Source organism: Stenella coeruleoalba (assembly GCF_951394435.1).
Source record: "Stenella coeruleoalba genome assembly, chromosome: 10".
NCBI classification, from domain to species: Eukaryota; Metazoa; Chordata; class Mammalia; order Artiodactyla; family Delphinidae; genus Stenella; species Stenella coeruleoalba.
The window spans coordinates 32,000,266-32,022,093 of record NC_137156.1 but is presented as its reverse complement, the minus strand read 5'-3'; the positions used below and the strand labels follow the sequence as shown (position 1 = coordinate 32,022,093).

Genomic DNA, 21,828 nt, shown 5'->3' with positions numbered 1-21,828 from the left:
TATTGATTTCTAGACCTGATTTTTAGTAGTCAGAGGGATCGTGAATGAGCTTAAGAGTGAGGATCCTCTCTTCTCACAATACTCACCAACATTTTTTAAAAATGCAACTTATTTTATATATTTTTTAACTTCAGGGAGTGCGTTCAGGGGATAAGGACGGGACAACATTAAGTCAAACAAATAACCAATAATGTTATCCTAACTCCAGAAAGACTGAGATGCTCTAGTTTAAAAAGATTTACTTCCATTTACCTATTCACAATTAGGGATAGCATAAAACAATTCAGCAAAGGTGAGTGACTTGACAAGGGGCTTGACAAACAATTCACTCCAACGGGTACTTAAATGCCTTTTTTTTTTTTTTTTTTTTTTTTTTTTTTGTGGTACGCGGGCCTCTCAGTGCTGTGGCCTCTCCCGTTGCGGAGCACAGGCTCCGGACGCGCAGGCTCAGCGGCCATGGCTCACGGGCCCAGGCGCTACGTGGCATGTGGGATCTTCCCGGACCAGGGCACGAACCCGTGTCGCCTGCATCGGCAGGCGGACTCTCAACCACCGCGCCACCAGGGAAGCCCGGACACTGCTTTTGACCTGTCCTATTTTAATGCTTTACTGGCATCCTAGATATAGCCAATGAAAAGCCACCCATCTCAAACTTCATCAATGAGAGAAAAGATGACTGAAGCAGACAGACTGGGAGTGGTGAGGGCTGAAGTGATCCTGAGAACAACAGAACTTGAAAGTAATAAAGGATATCTTGAGAGATGGATATAAATAAATGCAGGATGGATTTTAATAAAGATGCAGGCCATAATGACTGAAAAATACTGCTTCGTTTCTTAATGAAAAACTTAAAATTGCCAAAAAAGAAAAGAAGGGCAAACACTGTATACTTCTCAAGAAGTTCTCCTTTTATGCAGTTTTATTTTGATGATAAAAGATACAAACAGAAAGCAAATAAGATGGCATTCAAGATATATGTGAAAAGGAATGGATAGGGTACATTATAGGGTTAATACAATTCCAATTCAATCTCTATATATTCTAAATCAACAGTTCTTAATAGTAACTACTGAGTTTTAATCATAATCTAAAGCTCTGATATATATTCTTATATAATACTGAGATTCATTCTATTCCATCAGAAAAATACTAAAGTGACCACTGAAGAGAATGCTGACCTGGGAAGCAGAAGACCTGTACTTTAGGTCTTGTTTTGCCTCTAACATAAAATGGGAATCTCTAGGTTAAGTTGCTTCATCTTACTGTGACTGAGCTCTCTCTTCTTTGTGTAGAGCTGATGTTGTGTGGTTCTATGTGTATCCTGTACTTAGGGAAGTCCTGAAATCTTTAGAAATACTTCAGAGCCATAGTTCCTAAGATTTAAGAGATCAGACAAACTATTCAAGTCCACACAGGAAAACAGCCTCAGTCGATTTGCAGTGATTCTTATATAGAAGAAATATCACTGGGAGAAGCCATCAGGTTCCTAACCTCTGGGAAACGGCTACATATTTCAAAACTGAAAACGTGTGTGAACCACTTCACCTGTAGCAATGAGACAGCTATTTAACTACTGCACCAACTTTTGTTATGCTTCCCTTCTCTCACACAGAAGGGCACTGGATTTAGGAAATCAGGAGGCCTTGTAATACTGATAATTGAAGAGAGATTGTGGCATTCATAAGAATCTGTACTTTCATTATAGATGGAGAAAGGAAAAGGAATTCTAGGTACACTTTTTCCGGCAAGTTAAAGGTTAGGGAGATCACTACCACTTATGGTTTCAAATACCTCCCCCTCAAGATGCTCTTACTGTAGTGAGTCAGGTCCAATATAAGAAACCTAAGATGTACTAATAAGCTTTGCAAAAAGTACAAACCACTATGCAATTCATATGAAGGCTAAAGAGTAAATCTATCTTTTTAAAATAAATAAGATATATGTTGAAAGTTATTAGTTCTTTTTAGAGAAGTATATCTAGGAGACTACAATATTCAAAGGTATACAAATGTTCTTTGAAAATAAGAACAAAATTTTCAAATGGATATTTGATCACATAAACATAGATGAGCAGAAGGAAAGGGAAACCCTGTAATCAAATAAATTACTGTAGCCTAATACTTTTTCATTGTACTAGTCTATACGGAGTCACTTGTTAGATAAAACTAGACACTCTACAATATGAGAAAAGTCTTTGGTATTTTGATTGTAACGAAATAACAGTGAGGCTTCAAAAATGTAGGCAAATGTAGTGGACACGTTTTAAACTTCCTTTAAGAAAGTTAATGTCTATTTTCCAACAGCTAACAGAGTAGATACCTTCTGTAGGTAGGAAATGTGAATATACCTTTGCATATTCCTTAAGAGAAGCATATCCTTTACCATTAACTGAAGAAAGAAAAAAATCCTTACCAAGTCCCTATTAAAAAGAAATCAGATTTGGTATGCCTGTGACACTTTAAAGAACATATTATGTGGGAAAACAAAATAAACATTTAACCTGGCAAATGAAAATGGATTTGGAGTTTCAACATATTTGGCAGACAGGTAGAATTAAATTCAAGTCAAGTATTCAGAGAAACTAATATAGTATTTAAATATTTGCTTAAGTAATATAGTATTTAAAATAACATATTTGAAGAAATGTTTTTGTTGAAATGTTTTACAGTTTTAAGTGAGGAGATTTTTTATGAGAAAAGGCTTGACTGAAGAATATTTTACTTTCTTTGTCATTCTGTGAACTTTAGCGGGAGTTTTATATTTACTCTTTCATTAGCCATTTTCTTTTAAGTCTAAGATAACTGGATAGTATCCCCTGCAGCTTTTAAAATGAAATTAGATTTAGATTAAGATAATCATTTTTGAAGTGAAATGCTCATAGTCTCAAGGTCAACTCTACCATATGTGTGGGCACGCTGTAAATGATGAGCGGATGAATGGAGGGAAGGCTGGGTGCGGTAAGCACCTAACATACTGGCTGCCAAGTGTTGCTGCCTCCATCACTACAAGGCTGCCCTACAAACCGCCGCAGCAGAGAGGTTACAGCATGGTCCTGGCTTCCACGCACGCTGCCAGGCCCCAGCCTGGACACCCAACACAAACTGGGTCAATCAGATGTCATTTGCTGAGATTTGAGATTGTTATCCCAGAGAGCTGGGTCTGCCTCTCTCTAGGTGAGGAAGCTAAGTTGGGAGCACCTGCTGGTGGAATATTATACAAGCAGTAAGTTGACAGGAAGAGAAAAATTAAGCCTATGCAGATAGAGAGAAGCAAGAGATCAGAAACAGTGAACAAAACATTGATTTCATTGGTGTCTGAGTTGCAGTTCCTGAGGCTCATCTGTATTTCCATTTTTGGGTTGCTTAGAAGATATAGATCCTTACACAATAAATTTGTCTATGTGCAGAGCTAAATATTTTTCTAAACAACATATCAAATGGGTTATAAGTGAATGAACAAATTTAGCTTGTCATCCCTAGCCTCTAAATGAATCCATGATGTTTGTACAGTCTGTACACCAATCACAGAAAGAACAGTGGTAACTCTTACTGAAGTGTAACTCCCATGACAACTTTGCATCATTACCCTGAAAAAAACTGACCTCTTTCCTATATGTAACCAACACTTTTTAAATTTAATAGCACACTGAGTTAATATACCTCTTTAATTCACCATCAGGACATTGCCAGTAGCTTGGACATAAATTATATAAAATCCTAAATGCAATCATGAAATCCTTCACTCAGTAGGAAATATGATCATCCTAAATAACCTTACAAAATGTCAGGTGGAGGTGCCAATTTTTTTTACTGGTCTCTAATACCAGTAGTTTTCTGTTTCCAGAGAAAACAAGCCAGATAAAGCAGTTTCTAGAGATGATAAGCATCCTGTTGCACTGAAAATGTGGAACATGTAAAAATTCACTTTGAAAACTAAAATACAAAATCCTCCAACTTATATCCTGAAAGTTTGTTTTAAATTCGGACTGTATCTTCTCACAGAAATATTGTCTTAAATGGTGGGTAGATTCCCAAGTAATCTTACAAAAACCTCTTTAACACCCACATGCATCTGGACTATATCCAGTTTTTGTGAAGGATCAGAAGAGGCATAATTAATTGAGAATTCTGTCCATGTCCAGTATTATGCAAAATTATAAAAACACAAAGTTGGCGTTTGACGTCTTCTCACTTTATTTCTGAAATCTCAACTTCCTAGCATATCTCTCTTGAATTTTCTCTTTCCTGCAAACATACAATATAGCACATTGCTTAATGTTTTCTACTCTTTAAATTTCTCTAAAGTTCAAAACTACTTTACCTATTCTCTTTGCTGACCTTTAAATGTCTTTAAAGAAAGACCCTTTCAGCTAATGATTAAGAGGTAAGCAATCTGATTCACGTCAGTATGTAAATAACTGAGTGTCCTTGGCCCTGCATGTGTTTTTTAAAATTTTGAAAGAAGAAACAGTAATCTCTTATCAACTATGGCTTTGAAAATTGTGGATTTAAGATAATGAGGTTTCACATTTTTAAAACAAATATGAAAAAATCTGTTATCTTTTAAAATGTGTGATTCTGTTCAGACATTACCTGAAATGGCCAAAGAAAAGCAAAAGTAAAACAAATAACTTTCTTTGCCTTGAAGCTAGGGAGGCTAGTAATCATATACAATATAACTCAATGTCTTCCAGATACATTTTTCCAGGTTGGAAGAAATAGGACACTTTCCTGCTATTTTCCTTTTCCAGATAGTGCTGGTACCCATGAATTTTCCTTCCCAGCACGTTTGCTTTGTAACTGTGATCTTCGGCAAGTGCTTTAGGGTCCTCATTGCAAAAGGGGAATAATAACAGAATCGACCTCATGAGTAGACTGTGACGTGAGGTGATGTCTGTGTTAGGATTTAGAACAGTGTCTGGCACTGTGTGGCAGGTACCACATAGGACTCTGTTGTTATTACTACTATGTCTACTTCTCTGGTATATTACAAGTTCTGTCAAGAAAACAACAGTATTGTAAACACTACTTTATGTCCCCACGATCTAGTACAGTAGCTGGCATAAAAAAATAAAATAGGGACTTCCCTGGCGGTCCAGTGGCTAAGACGCCGCACTCCCACTGCAGGGGGCATGGGTTTAATCCCTGGTCAGGGAACTAAGAACCCACATGCAGTGCAGTATAGCCAAACCAAACAAAACAAAACAAAAACCAAATTCATTTTTAAGGTTCATAAACTAAGACATATAGATTTATGATTCCTCAGAATTTAAAAATAACCATTGAAAGATTTAACTACAAGTTAATTCTGAAACTACAGTTTAAAAAAAATGAAAGGAAACGGGCAAGGAAGCAAAAAAAGCAGAGGAACACAGTAAGATAAAAACAAACTAAAAATAGAATTACCATATGATCCAGCAATCCCACTACTGGGCATATACCCAGAGTAAACCATAATTCAAAAAGACACATGCACCCCAATGTTCATTGCAGCACTATTTACAATAGCCAGGTCATGGAAGCAACCTAAATACCCATCGACAGACGAACGGACAAAGAAGTTGTGGTACATATATACAATGGAATATTACTCAGCCCTAAAAAGGAACGAAATTGAGTCATTTGTTGAGACGTGGATGGATCTAGAGACTGTCATACAGAGTGAAGTAAGTCAGAAAGAGAAAAACAAATATCGTATATTAATGCATGTATGTGGAACCTAGAGAAAAGGTACAGATGAACCAGTTTGCAGGGCAGAAGATGAGACACAGATGTAGAGAACAAATGTATGGACACCAACGGGGGAAAATCACGGTGGGGTGGGGATGGTGGTGTGCTGAATTGGGCAATTGGGATTGACATGTATACACTGATGTGTATAAAATTGATGACTGATAAGAACCTGCAATACAAACAAACAAAAAAACAACTAATACTGAACTTTCTTTGGGTTATTTGTATGGAAATATGTTAATATAAATGTTTCAGACATTACATGAAATTTCTAAAAATCTTATATGTTCTGGTATAATGTTATAAGTCATAATTCTAGTTATTACTTTAAAATGTATATCTCAGAAATAACTAAATTTCCTCGTCAACTGCATTATTATGAACTTTCATCAAATCATTAATCATGGTCATTTTTAAGTCTTTTGTCATTTACAGACAGTTCTGGGTGTACTCTGATGCTTTTGCAAAAATGTTCTTATAAAAGGGTTTCATCTTCAAGGAATTCATGGAAAAGACTCTGACAAGTACAGGTTTCTGGTAACTGACTATACTGCTGAACTGAAGTAACAAGCATTTTCAGAACTCTAATGGAAAACTGATGAATTCATAAAAGTGCTAACAAAGATCAAGATGAAAAAAAATTAATTACATGGGACTGAGTGAACTGATGAGAATGATTATAATTTTTGTGACTTTGAATAAAAAAAAAAAATCCCACAAGGACTCAGAGGCAAAAAGTATACAAATCAATTTTCACTGCAAAGTAAAGGAGCTGTTACAGTGGAGGATTACTGGACTGAATGTCAATATTATGACATAGTATGAGTGTGTTTCGTGTTTGGTAATTTCAATCATTGTTGCTTTTGTTGTGGTCATCCATTTACAATGCTTGGTGTCAGTTTACTTATCTCTTGTAAAAATAAAATACAGTGTGTGTGTGTGAAAAAAAAATTATAGGGAAAAGAAAAAGAAGTAAAAAAAAAGAATCTGAAAAAGAATGGATATATGTATATGTATAACTGAATCACTTTGCTGAAACTAACACAACATTTTAAATCAACTATATTCCAATATAAAATAAAAATTAAATTAAAAAAAAGTAAAAAGAAAAAACATATGTGCTATGTAAATAAAGGTAAATAGGGTAATGTCATCAATTGAAAGAAATTAAAGGAAATAATCTTAATATACTATTAACGACAGTTACATCCAAACTAATTGGTTCAGAAAGATTAACAGTAAAGACAGGCAAAGATATAGCAAGCCTGGTATTCACTGGACCAAGAGAACCAGTTTCTACTGATGAAGAGTCTATCAACAATGAAGAAAAACTCTTGAACTTCTCCCTCCTAATGTAGGAGAACTGGACTATATACAAGAAAAATGGTGGGACATTAAAGGAGATATTTACAAATACATCACAGCAATAAAAGGCTTACTTTTAAGAAAGAAGATGAAAAGCAAGGGAATACTATTAATAATAATGATCTAATAGATACATAAACATCTCTCTAGCCTGTCCATAAGTCATTTACAAAAAGTCGCAACATATTAGGATAAGATACCTAGTAAGTTCTAATGAATTCCTAACACTAAAAAGAATATAGCTAACAATCTGACTACTATGCAATAAAGCAACTAAAACACCCAATAGAGGCTGAAACAGACAAAACATCCAGCCTGGAAAATATATACCCATATATGTCAAATATTCTCCTACATAAATTAGGCTAAAGGGCAATTCTAGAGGATATTTACAAAACAGTATTAAAATCATAGAAGTATTATATATTGTTAAAATCTATGGGCTATAGCAAAAGCTATGCTAAGAAGAAACTTTACAACTTTAATATTTCCACTGTTAAACAAATTTTTCTATAAATAAACAATGAATACATTTGATTTTTCAAAAAAGTCTCTGTTCAATGATATCCTTAGTACAGTACCTAGAAAGGCAATTTCTGGATCAAAGGCGTATAGGGTTTTTTTAATTAGTGCGTTTGATAGAGATTGCTACACTTTTCTCCAGAAAGCTATGTATCAACTTATGTTCCCACTAGTATAGTCTATTTCTCCACACCCAAGTGAACATTAAATAATCCTAGGTACAATTTAAACAAAAACATTTTCTAGGTTAAATAAAATGTGATTTCTGCACCCCCCCCACCAACTTTGGTTTGGTTTCTGGGAAGGAAGGGGGTAGATTGAGAGATGAGGTTCAAGATTATTAAAGTGTATTAAAATGAGTTATAAATTTTCTTGCCTCAGAGAATCCACAATTCTTTGAATAACTCCTGAATATAACCAGCTGGCCTACAGTCATTATATATGAAAGTACCCAAGTCCCACACAAGTGGATGGAAGGATTTAAAATAATACCAAGGGGTACTAGTAGAGGAATTTTTTAGAAGAGTTGATGAGTTTGAGATGACCGATAGCCCAAAGAAATAATATCCAGGCCATCAAGATACCTCATCACTCTTTGGTTACAATAAATTAAATGATGAGTTTCTATGAGTCACAGGAAAAGTTTAAGCAATATTTAATTATACCAATGATGTACTACATTTTCTACTTCAAAACTATATGATGGGGCTTCCCTGGTGGCGCAGTGGTTAAGAATCCGCCTGCCAATGCAGGGGACACGGGTTTGAGACCTGGTCCAGGAAGATCTCACATGCCGCAGAACAACTAAGCCCATGAGTCACAACTACTGAGCCTATGCTCTGGAGCCCGCGCGCCACAACTTACTGAAGCCTGCGTGCCCTAGAGCACGTGCTCCGCAAAAAAAGAAGCCACCACAATGAGAAGCCCGTACACCGCAATGAAGAGTAGCCCCCACTCGCCGCAACTAGAGAAAGCCAGCATGCAGCAACGAAGACCCAATGCAGCCAAAAATAAATAAAAAACAAACAAACAAACAAAAAACATATGATGGATCATCAATAAGAACTGCTTAAGGGACTTCCCTGGCAGTCCAGTGGTTAAGACTCTGTGCTGTCAATGCAGGGGGCACGGGTTCAATCCCTGGTGGAAGAACTAAGAACCCACATTCCCAGCCGCCCCCCCAAAAAAGAACTGTTTAAGAGGATGGGGGAAATTCCCAAAAATTTCACTTGAAGACTTTTTGTTTTTTTTTAAACTAAGAGTGATAACTGTCTTACATTAGGCTACTTTATTTTATTGATTTTAATGAACTTATTGTAGGGCTACAAGTCTTCCAAGATTCAGAAATCTTCCCTGCTAAACCTAGATGGATAATAGAACTTTACACAGAGCTACCGTCTAGGGAAAAAGGCTTCAATTCTTTCTTTCTTCCTCTTTCCTTCTCTCTCTCTCACTCTCTCTTTCTCTCTCTCTGTCTCCATCTCCATCTCCCTCCCTCCCTCCCTCCCTCTCTTCTTAGTCCTCTTTCAGTCTCTCCCTCACTTGGATAATTTCTACAGATATAACAAAGGAATACAGAAGTATTTTGAGATATTTGTGTACATACTGAATTTTGGTAAATAAAGTCTAATTTTAAATTACTTAAAAGCTCTGATAGAGCTTTTATATAATAAGATATTTTTTTCAAAATTAAAACAATTACCTCAGTGATTTTGGATTTTTCCACAGTGTGTCTTCCCAAAGGTGGTCACTTCTGTACTTACAGCTTCTCCATATTTGAGAGCAGGTCAATAAACCCACTATTAATGGCTGTCTTCTATTTAAGGTGCAGAATTACTACAAGAAATAGATGTCTTTTCTTCAAAGACTTTTAAAGGACTTTTAAAATTTAAATTCTTTTCCCATATAGGCCATTACAAAGTATTGCGAAGAGTTCCCTGTGCTATACAGTAGGTCCTTATTAGTTATTTTATATACAGTAGTGTGTATATGTCAATCCCAAAAGAGTGGATATATGTACATGTATAACAGATCTACTTTGCTGTACACCTGAAACTAACACAACATTGTAAATCAACTATACTCCAATGAAAAAAAACAACAACTCCCCATGTGGCTGGGAACCACTGATCTAAGCAAATGATATTAGACTCATCTGAGAGATGCAGCAGTTAACCATACTCAACATGAGGAATGATAAAGACCTATTCTGGTTGAGATTTTTTACAAAATTTTAATAGAATTAACATAATCTGTTGGTTGATTTGTATAATGATGAGTGTCTAAGATATATTAAAATTTTCAAAAGAATGGAAACCAAAAGAATAAAATATTTAAAAAGGGCGTTTAAAATAAGATTTAATAAATATTTTTAAAGAGTAGGATAAAATGCCCAAATTGTTATTACTTGGTCACTTTAAAATTAAATACCACACTTTAAAAAGTTCATTACATGGCTATGTTATTAACTGTGGGAGAATGGCAAAACACTTCCCTTTGTAACTGAATATAATAGCCAAAGTCGTGATGGTAAAAATGAATGATGAATGTAATATTAATTTGAATTGAATATTAAATTCAAGCCCACAGTCTTATCAATATAGTAGATGAGGCAGATAAATGCAAAAGTAACTTTTGTGAATCTGGTGATTTGTTGGTCAATTGTTCCTTAGTGTTAGAAGGACTGAGTGAAACAAGTTTCCTATTGTATGAAGGAGAATGAACGGAAATGCAAAATTTCCATGCCACAAAAAATTCAACAGTAACCTAAGGCATATGCAAATTCAAACTATTGATATTTTCTAAGTAGAAATCAACCGATAACTAAAAGAATTGTCCAGAGGAGATATTTAATGGATCAGAGAAGTGAATAAGCATATGTTATTATTTGAAGATGCTAAATCATAAGATCTTATAATAGCAAATACACAAGGAAAAGTGTATACCATTTACTGCCAAATGTTCTGAATCGGTAACTAGAGAGAATGAACCAATAGTCACATATGGTATTGATCCATTTGAAAAAAAAGTCTGCTAATTGAACTTAGAACTGATGCTCAGTATCAGCCTGTAGACAGATCCGGAACACTGCAGGTCAATACTGAAGCAGTGTGGTTAGGAGAACTTCTACAGCTAGAACTGTGGAAAAGCCACTACTCTAATTTGAGCAGGAAGTTATTCAAGCAATGAAAACTATTAGCAACTGGAAAGCACCTGTAAAAGATGTGTTGAAGAGCTCCTGACACAAAAATTTCATAAAGATCTATAGCTTTCTTTGTAATCCTACGTGAATCAGAAGAAAAGACTAACTTTATACACCCAGAAACTGCATTCTTTAAGCAAAAGAGAAAAAAAATTCAGATCATCCAAAGGATAGATTAATAATATTTGCATATATCACCTATTTTATTCACCATATTTGGACAAATATTTAATGAAAGTTCGTAATGTTCAAGGCACTGTGCTGGGTACAGAAGATATGAAAGTAAATAAAATAAGTCCATGCTTTCAAGGACCTTATTCAGTAAGTCAAACTAAGAAAAAAACTACTAGTTACAATCTATCACATACTAAAATATCAGAACTGAGATGCTGCCAGATAGAGAAAGCTCAGGGGAAGGGAAGAAAAGCTGAATGCCTATTTAGGGAACTATAAGTCCGAGGGGGTTCCTTAAATCGTGTGTGCTGGTGGTGGCTGTGTGTGTGTGTGTGTGTGTGTGTGTGTGTGTGTGTGTGTGTGTGTGTGTGTGTGTGTGTGTGTGTGTGTGTGTGTACATGTGCCTTTTGGGAGGTAATATGGGAAAAGCGGGGGGAGCAGGAATGGTGGGAGATGAAGATGAAAAAGTCTGTTGGGGCCAGATCATGAAAGATGCATGAATAATGTGTTAAGGACTTAAGTTTCTACTGTAGAAAATGGAGTCATGGAAAGCAGAAGCCTGGCAGCACCTGATCTGTCCTTCGGACCAATGCTTGTGAAAAGGAGAGTTCCCAAAAGACATCCACATGCAACAGATTACACGGATCACTAAATATTTACAGCTTACTCCAGAATTCTAAATGAGGAATACAATGAGCTAAGAATAAGTCTAATTGCATTAAGCAGCCTGATTTGCATGATTTACCATACAGTGGTGAACAATAAGAGCTGATGTTAAGGCAGCAAATAAATGAAGGGATAGAGGGTAATTATCTATACCAAACAACTAATGATCTGTTAATGCCACAAAAGAAGTGACAGCGTTAAAAAGACAAAACTCTTTCCACAGAATAAATTTATTTTCATATTTAGAAGGACTAACTTGTTGTGATTAAACCAATAAGATAAAAAAAGGCCAGACTATGTAACAACAATCTGCCCGCCTACTGTGGGGAATGTGGGTGAAGGAGAAAGAATCGGGAAACATAATCTACAAAATATTCAGGGAAAAAACATTTTGGTTATTACAACAGCCACAACTCGAGAACTACAAACATTAAATGTAAATTAGTGGTAAATCCTGTGGCGTTCTGAAATTCGATGATATTTTAAAACTCTTCCCCGCCAAGGTGTTTTATAAACAAGCTGGTGGAGTGATCTCTGCGAAAACCCCTTGAAATGTATCTTTTAAAAGAGAACGGTTTCATTTTCAAGAGGACAAACTGAAATTATTTGAGAAAGAAAATATTGATTGATTCTATTAAAAACTTAACTGGACAGTATATTCAGATGTGCTACTCGAATATCCACTTAGCAAGACTGAACAGTGCAGCGCAGTAAGGCCCACGCCGGCACATCAGCGCTGGGAGACACGGATGATCAGTGTGCAGTACTGGTGCATATCTTCACCCTGGAAAGGATTCTCTACTTTACTGAAGCTGAAACTCCTCGGTGGGGAAGGTGGAAGTGAATGGCAATCACTGTTCCTATGTTTTACTACCAAGGCCTGATTTAAAATATGCTGTCTCCATAACAAAAGATACTTGTGGACATCGGATCATAAGCCCTGATTTGGATTAAAGGAAATATGACTACTATGAGTACTGCTTCAATGCTGTTACAATGTATTTTACTCCTCAATAGACTAGGGAAAGGGCAGGGAGAAGAATCTTTTAAATTTCACCCACACTAAATAGTAAAAAATTCTAAATGGGTCTGAGGGTGGAAGACAAAAATGGAAGTGATGCTAAATATTTTATCATAAAGATGGTAGTTATTTGACTGATCTTGTTCTAAAATTTTTCTATAGCAAAGCATAACCCAAGAGACTGATTAAACTACTACCACCACCACCCAAGCACTTCTAGTTTCACACCTGGTATGTGGGGCACTCTGAGCAAAGCGGAAGTCTGACTCTACCCTCAGTTCACATGGTTAAGAGCCCAGAGTTCACATGGTTAAGAAAAGCCTAAAAGAATCCCTTGAGAACCATCTGTCAAATCTGATGTGTTAAGCTATAGAACGATAAGTACCTGGGTAAGAGTTAGTTAGTTTTATTTTTATAAGATCTGTAACTTACTTTTCATGTCATTAATTGAAAAATGTTTTCTCCAGATGTTTTATGGCAATGAATATACAGATCTCTACCATTACATAATCAGAAGGTGTGGATAAAAAGTAGTTTGATAGAGTTGGAAATCAGTTTCAGAGCTACACATTACACCAAACTTTGGGTTCTCCTAAAGTCACGTAATACTCCCTGTTCTGCAGTTTCTAGGCCAGAAAAACATACACTAAATTACATTAATTCTGCTCTGTGTAGCCAGAATTACCAAAGGTTTTGGGTGGTATTTCTATTAATATTCCCTGAAGAATGATTTCATAGAGTATTTTTAAATTATCTGAACAGAAGTTACTTTCAAAAGAATAAAAGACATACTGATGTGTTCTCTTGAATCTCTTTCAGAAACTAATCCTGACATATTACACTATTTCAGGTTTTAAAATGGAGCCTACTTCTCATTTTTCTGTTCTGTGCCCTCTTCAGCAAACCACACTGAAGTTAATTCTATGGACCTGTCTGAAGTTAATGATCAAAAATTTCTTGAAGATGTAATGTGCTTTACTTCAGGATAAACAAAATTTCAAATAAAATATCAAGTGAAATAGAATATACATGGCTCCATCACACAACCAATAACCCACCTAGAGGTTCAAAATTCAAGATCAAATAGAGTAATAATAATAAAAATGGCAACCATTTATTGGGCTTGTATTCCCCTCACCAGAGTACTTAGTTACCTTTTGATTTGCCAGTTACTACTAAAGGATTGTGAGGGCAGAAACCATATTTTGTTTTTTTACAGTCATAACCTCAGGACCTAGAAATAGTGACTGATTTACAAAAGAAGCTCTAATAAATGCTGAATGAATTAAAGAGTGAAAGGATGGATGGATGGTTTGCCTGAATCCAAAGAAAATGATTTCCACTCATTCTAACATGCTGTCTCTTCGGGAAAACTTCCCAGAGATCTGAGCAGAGAGTCAAGATTGTGATGCACCACTCTCAATTCTTACACATAACATAGAGGTACTTTACACTTAAGAACCCTCGTGGCTGCCTTTCCAGCATCTATTCCTTCTCGCGAAAGCTTCAGGGATCCACGCTTTTACAGAGGTTAACTGTACCCTCTTTGGAGATGGAGCATATGACTTAGGCTAAGCCAATCAGGGCATGTCATTCTATCAGCTGCCGTGGGTGGGATGGGTTTTGGAAGATACATACGTACACATGTACACATGTAGGCATATATACACATGTAGGCATAGTATATGCATGTGTGTAAATATATATGCATATTTATATACATCATGAATGTACATATGTATATAAACTATATCTCTCTAGTATATAAATTCTGCATTTCTTAATCCCATATATATGTACATTTTAAACTTTGTTTTGGGTTTCAGTTTTTTAACTCAATCTTTTCAATGTTTTTGGTATTTGTAAACATTTATCTTATTGGGATTAGCCTTTTTGTGATAAATCTTATCTAAGATATTATATTTCAACTCAGTCTTGAAGGCATTTTATTTTACTTTACTTTATAACTATAAAAACCATGACAGATAGAAAAGGGGAAGTGCTGAAACATTTCATAAACAGGAGAAGATGGAGAACTTCTATAGTCAGCCACCTCTCTCAACGAGGTTCCAGTCTACCTAGCTCCAAAAGCTATAACGCTAGGACTCAAAACCCCCAGGGATCATAAGCTTGTTACACTTGGAGCCTAACTGAATGGTATACCTGATTTCTGTGATCATTCAACCTTTACGAGAAACTTTGTATTTAAAAATCTATGACTAGTCACTTCAGGTTAAATTCAGATGACCACCTGGGATCTTACTCAACTTTCAATTAAACAATTTTTAGGCTGCCTTACATTTTATGTATTCCATTCTGCTTTTTCTCTAGATTCAAGGATTAGGCCTCTAACTTGAAAACACAAGATAAACAGTCACTGGGGATTTTCAGCCCCCTACGCTGTTTAAAGGCTGCTCTTTGGTGAACTCTAATCTTTGTTCTCCTGTTTATTTTACCAGTTTGAGGGTTAGTCAGAAGGTAGAGAGCTCACCCAATTTGTTAGGCGTTCCTTATTTACATCTTCTTCACAAAACCTAGCAGTTCAGTAGACCAGACATTTTACTTGATTAATGACAAACTTGAGCTTCTCCAAGTTCCTTCACAGGAGAGCAGTAGGGTTTTAGGCAAGCTCTTCTGTGAGTGACCACAGGTCCTCTGGTAAGAAAACACAAAGCTACCTGCAGGCTTTAGTGACCCTTCCTTGGCCTTTGGTTGACACAGTCACATTTAGTTGATTAGATCTCAAAAACTTAGAATGTGAGAAACAGGATCAACAGCAAACACACGTGGGTCACTCTGGGGTGGGTTTAGGGGGTCTGAGGGGTGGTTGGAGGGGAGTTGTGAGTATTTATATGTATTATGCTTATCATTCTCCTGCTTCTCTTTCCCAGTCCCTCAAATACACTGAAGCAATTCTGAACATTATTTAATCTTTACTTGATAATTTAGAAGGGTCTTCAGAGGTCATGGATCACAGATCTCTACTACACACACACCAAAGTGTTAAAAATTTGGTGCTGGAGAAAAACAAATGGGGTAAGCGTTAGTTAACTTAATATGATAATGGACTAGCAAGTAGAAATGGATATAAAAATTCAGACATTTTTTATATTTCAAATCACATAATACTTAATGAAGTAAATTATGAGTAAAACACAAAGCCAGGCACACACAGAAATCAGCTGAAAACAACGGGAAAGAACTCAGTTTTTCATATGCTTGCTCAATATTCTGAGAAAAATCTAGGGTCCCAAGCGAGCTTGTGTCTATAAATTTTTTTCTCTTCTAAATTACATTTAAATAAAAAAAAAGAAAAAAGGAAAAAAAACCAATAACAAGCTTTGTTGGTAGGTCTATACCATTTTCATACATTCTAGGGGAGAAGGTAGTAAACAAAGTTTCTACAACTGTAAGTGATGCTTAGAGGAAAATTAAATCACTGAGTGATGCCAGGACTGATTATTCTACTGCACTTTAAAAGCAAGGGATTGCAGTCTGTGAGTCCAAAGTGGTTTCATATGGACTGCCACAGTTGTGGTTTACGCTTGAAACTATAACCTGTCAAATTAGAAGCAGGCAAGGCCTATGCTCTTAACGGTTCCACTTTTTACTGTCTATAGTTATGTCTACAAGTTCAGCATTTTTTTATCCAGTTTAAACTCTGTTATTTGGATGAACAGAATCTCAAAACTACTCTTTGTTATCTTGGTTAGAGATTTTAGTTATGATACAAAGCTTAGAGAAACTGCCAATCTAATTTTTATTGTATAGGTGAAGCTGACTTTCTTGTAACTATTTTTATCAACTATTGATATTTTATTATCCTGGTTACCACTATGTAATATACAATATAACTACAGGGGAGAGAAATATAAACCACATAAGCTCCCAAGCTTTTTCTATCCTGCACTTCCAAATATTTTATTTACTTGAACTTGTACCTTACTGGCTCATCACTCTTCCAGGCCTACAGTAGCCTGCTATTATGAGCTCAGTGTTACAACATGCTCCATTTCTTCTCTTCTCCTTGACTGTGAAATGCCCTTCCGGGCAACAGGCGTGGTTGACAGAGATCTTCCTGTCAAAACTGAAAAGCTACTTGTTCAATTTTACTACTGTTTTCTGTAGAGTCCTTCCTTAATAAATTTTTCTTAATGCCCGTTTGTATAATATAAAAATGTTTAAAAAATAAAGCATAAACAATATTTGCTCTCTGTGTAATGCATCATAAGTGAAACCATGCCACGAAACAATCATATCCTGTTTAGGCCATAATGACATCAGAAATACATGTTTATCATCTGCTTTGGACAACTTAGCATGTTTTTGGCCCAGGGCGAACTAAAATCATTTGCAGTTGCCTCAAACCAAGATAACCACACATTTCTAAGGTAATTGATACCTAAGAAGAACATTGCCTTTAGATCACAGTTCATGATCTAAGCATACTAATTCTTTAAAGAAGGTGGTTAAATTTTATAAAGCATATATGTCTATTGGACTTCCTCCAAAATTTAACATGAAATAATTATATTTTTAGCATGCACAGAGACTATGATAAAGTCAGCACTTAGCACGATCTTTCGGAGCTCTGGAATTACCTCTCTTGACCAATTTAAAGAGAAGGGGAAAAATGGAGATTTTTTTTTTTACATGTAAAAGTATTATAAGAATAAGAATGATAAGAATAATGCCTTATATTTTAGAAGGCACTCAGATGAAATCAATCACTACTTTTATTTTTCCACAAGTATTTAAGGAAACCATTTTATGAATAGAAAGCTAGGGTAAATAGAAGGCATACAATTTTCATATTCATTGTTAAAACATACCCAGGGAATCCAAACACATGTCACTAACTGTGTTTTACAGTGATATAAAGCATGGAATTGCCCTGGATCCTACCTTATCTGGTGAGTCCAACCAGAGGCTGCAACTACAGCTGGAAAAATAGCTCTTCACACTATATGCCAACGCAAAAGCAGTAAGGATTACCTTTGTCCACAAAGATAACTGGATGGTTTGGTACAAAAACTAAGTAAATATTTAACTATAAACTAGCTTTTTTGGAATAAAATAGTTTCAGTAAAAGTAAGATCCAGAAGGAAGCTTAGGGAAACCTACTCATATTCAAAGGAGGAAACAAAGAAACAGAAAACTGAAGTTGTTTCCCAAAGTCAGCTATGAAGGCAGAGTTTAACATCCTTTCCAGGGTTACTCCACTACACAATGCTGCCTTCAGACATGAAACCACTGATTTGGACATTTCAGACCACATTTAAAGAACATAAGAATAGAACCAAATAGTATATGCACTGCAGTTATTCTATTACCCTAAAAAGGGAAGCATGTACTATACCTCCATTCTTTCTTGTTTAACTTCATCAATTTCATCATCTTCAAACATTGCCAAGAGTTCTCCTGTTTGGTCAATGGAGTTGAGAAAGTCTTGAGCGATTTTTTGTCTTTTGTTCGCATTATTACTGCCACTCAATTTGTCTTCATGAAGATAAGGGAAGGAAAAAAGAAGTGTTCTTAAATAGGTTTACATCTGCCTCAATCATATGTATTGAATACTGCATATAAAATTCAGAACTGGAATTCTCTCATAATAATCTTCGTAAGGAGAATCCTTGTATCCAAAACAAAAGCATAAGTCATGCAGAATTAAATCATCTATTTATGTCATGAATAAGATTGAGAGAATAAAACCAAATGATCAATTAGCACAATAAGTGTGAATGGATTAAAATTCCTTACAAAAAAAAAAAAAAAAAGGAAAGGCTCTCAGATTTGGAAAAAGAATCCTGCTACAGCAAGCCTAATTAAGAAAGTAAATAAAAACAAAGACATAAATAAAAAACATCAGGATTGAGACATGAAATTAAAAGAAGAAAATACTAGGTACACTACTGTGGCAATATATTTGAAACCTATGGGATGAGATCTTACTCTTTTTCTCATAAGAGATAAAACTACCATACTTATTTAAAAGCAAAACATAACTCTGAGAAAGTTACTGCAAAAAGTCAGGAAGGAATGTAATGTTGCAAAAGGTAATTAATACAGTTTAATACACAAAAGTATCAGTGTGAATTAGTGAGGAAGAGCTACATTATTTTTTAATGTGACAAATTGTGTGTTCCTATACCAAATAAAGACAACCCAAACATCTTAGAGTGAAAAAAAGCCTGTCACTCCCTACTCCAATACAGCTTTGTTACCACCCACCTAAATTATGTTGCTACTATCAAATATATTATACATCTATATATTATAGACACAATATTACAATTATATATCTTGTTTTATACAATTGCTTTTAAATCTATTAAGAAAGGAAAATAAATAACACAATTCTATATTCTCTTATATTTACCTACATAATTACCTTTATAGATACTCTTTGTTGTGTGTGTGTGTGTGTGTGCGTGTGCGTGTGTGTGTGTGTGTGATGTGTGTAGGTGTGGATTCAAATTATTGTCTGGTACAACTTGCTTTCATCCAGAATAACTTCCTTTAGTATTTTTTATATGGGTCTGCTAGCAAAAAAATTCTCCAGTTTTTGTGTATCTGAGAATATCTTTATTTTGCCTTCATTTTTGAAACACAGTTTTGCTGAACATGTTTCTTGACATATTTGTTGTTGACAGTTTTTCTTTTCAGCATTTGGAATACGTCATCCCACTGCTATCTGACCTGCATTGTTAATGAGAAGTCGGCTGTTAATATTGTTGAGGTTCCACTTTATTTGATGAGGTGATTTTCTCTTGCCTTTCACGATTTTCTTTTTGTCTTTGTCTTTCAGCATTTCTACTAGAATGTGTCTGAGTATGGATTGCTATATGTTTATCCTACTTGGAGCTTGCTGAGCTGTTTGGATGTGATTAATAATTTTCACCAAAGTTGAGAAGTTTTCCATCGTTATTTCCTTGAATATTTTTTCTGCTCTTTTTTTTCTTCCCTTCTGTAGTCCCATTGCATACACTGGTTCACTTAATGGTGGCTCATATTTTTCTGAAACACTATTAATTTTTCTTCATTCTTTTTTCTATTTGTTCTTTAGACTATATAATCTTTAACAGGATACTACTAATCTTTAAAGGATACTACCATGCAGTGACTATATTCAATACAAAATAGATGAATTACTTCAAAAATACAACATATTTATTTTGATTAATAAGTATTATTTAATAATTATCTATTTTCAGCTTATCACTATTTGATTTTGCAACATAAATATTTTCTTTAAATATCCGAAAATGGGGAATTGAGTTGGAAAATCAGCTAAGGAAAATTTCCCATTCTGTGTCAGACGTTTTGTTAGATTTCAAACAGCACAGAAATAACACATTAAAATGAGGTGACTTTACATTATAAAACATATCAGATACTTTGTATAATAAATTAACAAAAAAACATACATGCCAATTTCAAAAATATAATAGTTCTGGCTCCCTCCATTCAGGACAGAAAAATTATGCTTGCTAAAATCAATTATGTTTTAAATCAACACAATTTTCTTAGTTTCATGACATTCTGGTGTAAAGCAGGTCATTTTATTAAAAAAAGAATTAAAATGCCAGATTACTCTGAAGTCACATAATTGGAAAATACAAGATTTAACTGCCAACTATATAAATATCTGCACAGTTTCTAAACTACATTATTTAACAGAAGTACATATATTCTACTCTGATGGGAATATCTACATTGACATTGTATAAATGTGTCATCAGCATACATGTGTTGTTGTACTGGTTTTAGTTTAGTGCTTTAAGTTACCTTCCAGAAGATCATCCTCGTCGATGCCTTTGACGATCTTTGATTTGTAGTCTCGGAAAAACATGTATTTTAGCAGTCTTCTAAGTTTTTTCTATTAAAAATATGAAATAAGTAAATAAAAAACCTTACACATACATTCGCTTTATTGATTAAAGACTATTATGATAACTAAATTTAATAACGTGTACCCCAGGATCACTGTGGGGGGGATATAGCAATTCTCAGCATAGTACTGTGAATACAAAATTTAGTCATCAAATTAAACATAAAAGCTACAACACTAGCATTTTTTTATTTTATTTTATTTTTTTTTTGCGGTACGTGGGCCTCTCACTGTTGTGGCCTCTCCCGTTGCGGAGCACAGGCTCCGGACGCGCAGGTTCAGTGGCCATGGCTCACGGGCCCAGCCGCTCTGCAGCATGTGGGATCTTCCCGGAGCGGGGCACGAACCCGTGTCCCCTGCATCGGCAGGTGGACTGTCAACCACTGCGCCACCAGGGAAGCCCCAACGCTAGCATTTTTAAAAGCACTTTTCATTTGCAAGTATCCAGATACTCCAGAATCACAATGATTTTTGTTTTTGGGGTTTTTTTGGTTAAATTCCTTCTGAAGATTGTGATAAACTTTCCACACTATGCTGCAAATACTGACTTTATGGAATTTTGTACACATTCAGAACCAAATTTTATTTTTTAAAATGATTTACAAACAGCTAGACAAGGTGTTTGTAACAACTGCTTTAAAAAGCCAAGCACTCTCCTTTTTATTGTTTTTTTATTCTCTGAGAATCTTTTCTTTTATTTAGAAGAGTTGGCTTATGTTTTATATTTCTGGAAAACATTCTGTAATCTGAGAAACATATTTTTATGAAACTCAAAGCTGATGAATGATAGTTGAGTCTTAATGATGGCTTTCTTTAGGTTTATTAGAAGACTGTAATACTGGTTAACTTTAAAAGTAACTGATAATACTTCGTCATCTGTTGTATGCTTACATTTAGAATGGATTATTACTGGTTCCTGGTCTTCATGTTTAAGATTCCTAATGACAGCTGAAATAAATTGTATTTTACAAAGCTCTTTTACATGCATTCTATTTGAAATTTTCAATAGCCCTGAGATACAGACAAATATAATCATCTCCTTTTTATATATAGGGAAACCGAGGTTAAAGATAGTCTCACAACTGGAGCTTATAGCAGGACCAGAAGTAGAACATGACCTCTGAACCCCAGTTTCCTTATTTACAAAGTAAGTAAAGTACTTACCTTAGAGGACTATTGTGAGGAATAAATGAGAAAATGAGTGAAGCTGCCTAGTGCAGTATGGAAAACACAATAGGCAGTCAATGACTTCTGC

The 21,828-nt window shown here is 35.2% G+C and overlaps 1 protein-coding gene across 4 annotated transcripts in view; it reads right to left on the bottom strand.

Moving 5' to 3' along the window:
• The window catches only part of SUPT3H (SPT3 homolog, SAGA and STAGA complex component), a gene marked incomplete at its 3' end in the record, with an annotated part of 421,318 nt that overhangs the window by 117,126 nt on the left and 282,364 nt on the right, over positions 1 to 21,828 (bottom strand). For all 4 annotated transcript variants that reach the window (XM_079933090.1, XM_079933092.1, XM_079933093.1 and 1 more), the window contains 2 exons: positions 20,471 to 20,561; positions 18,042 to 18,181 (listed from right to left, as the gene is read on the bottom strand). In XM_079933090.1, the coding sequence (XP_079789216.1) occupies positions 18,042 to 18,181; positions 20,471 to 20,561 (231 nt within the window). The remainder of the gene's footprint in view (positions 1 to 18,041; positions 18,182 to 20,470; positions 20,562 to 21,828) is intronic.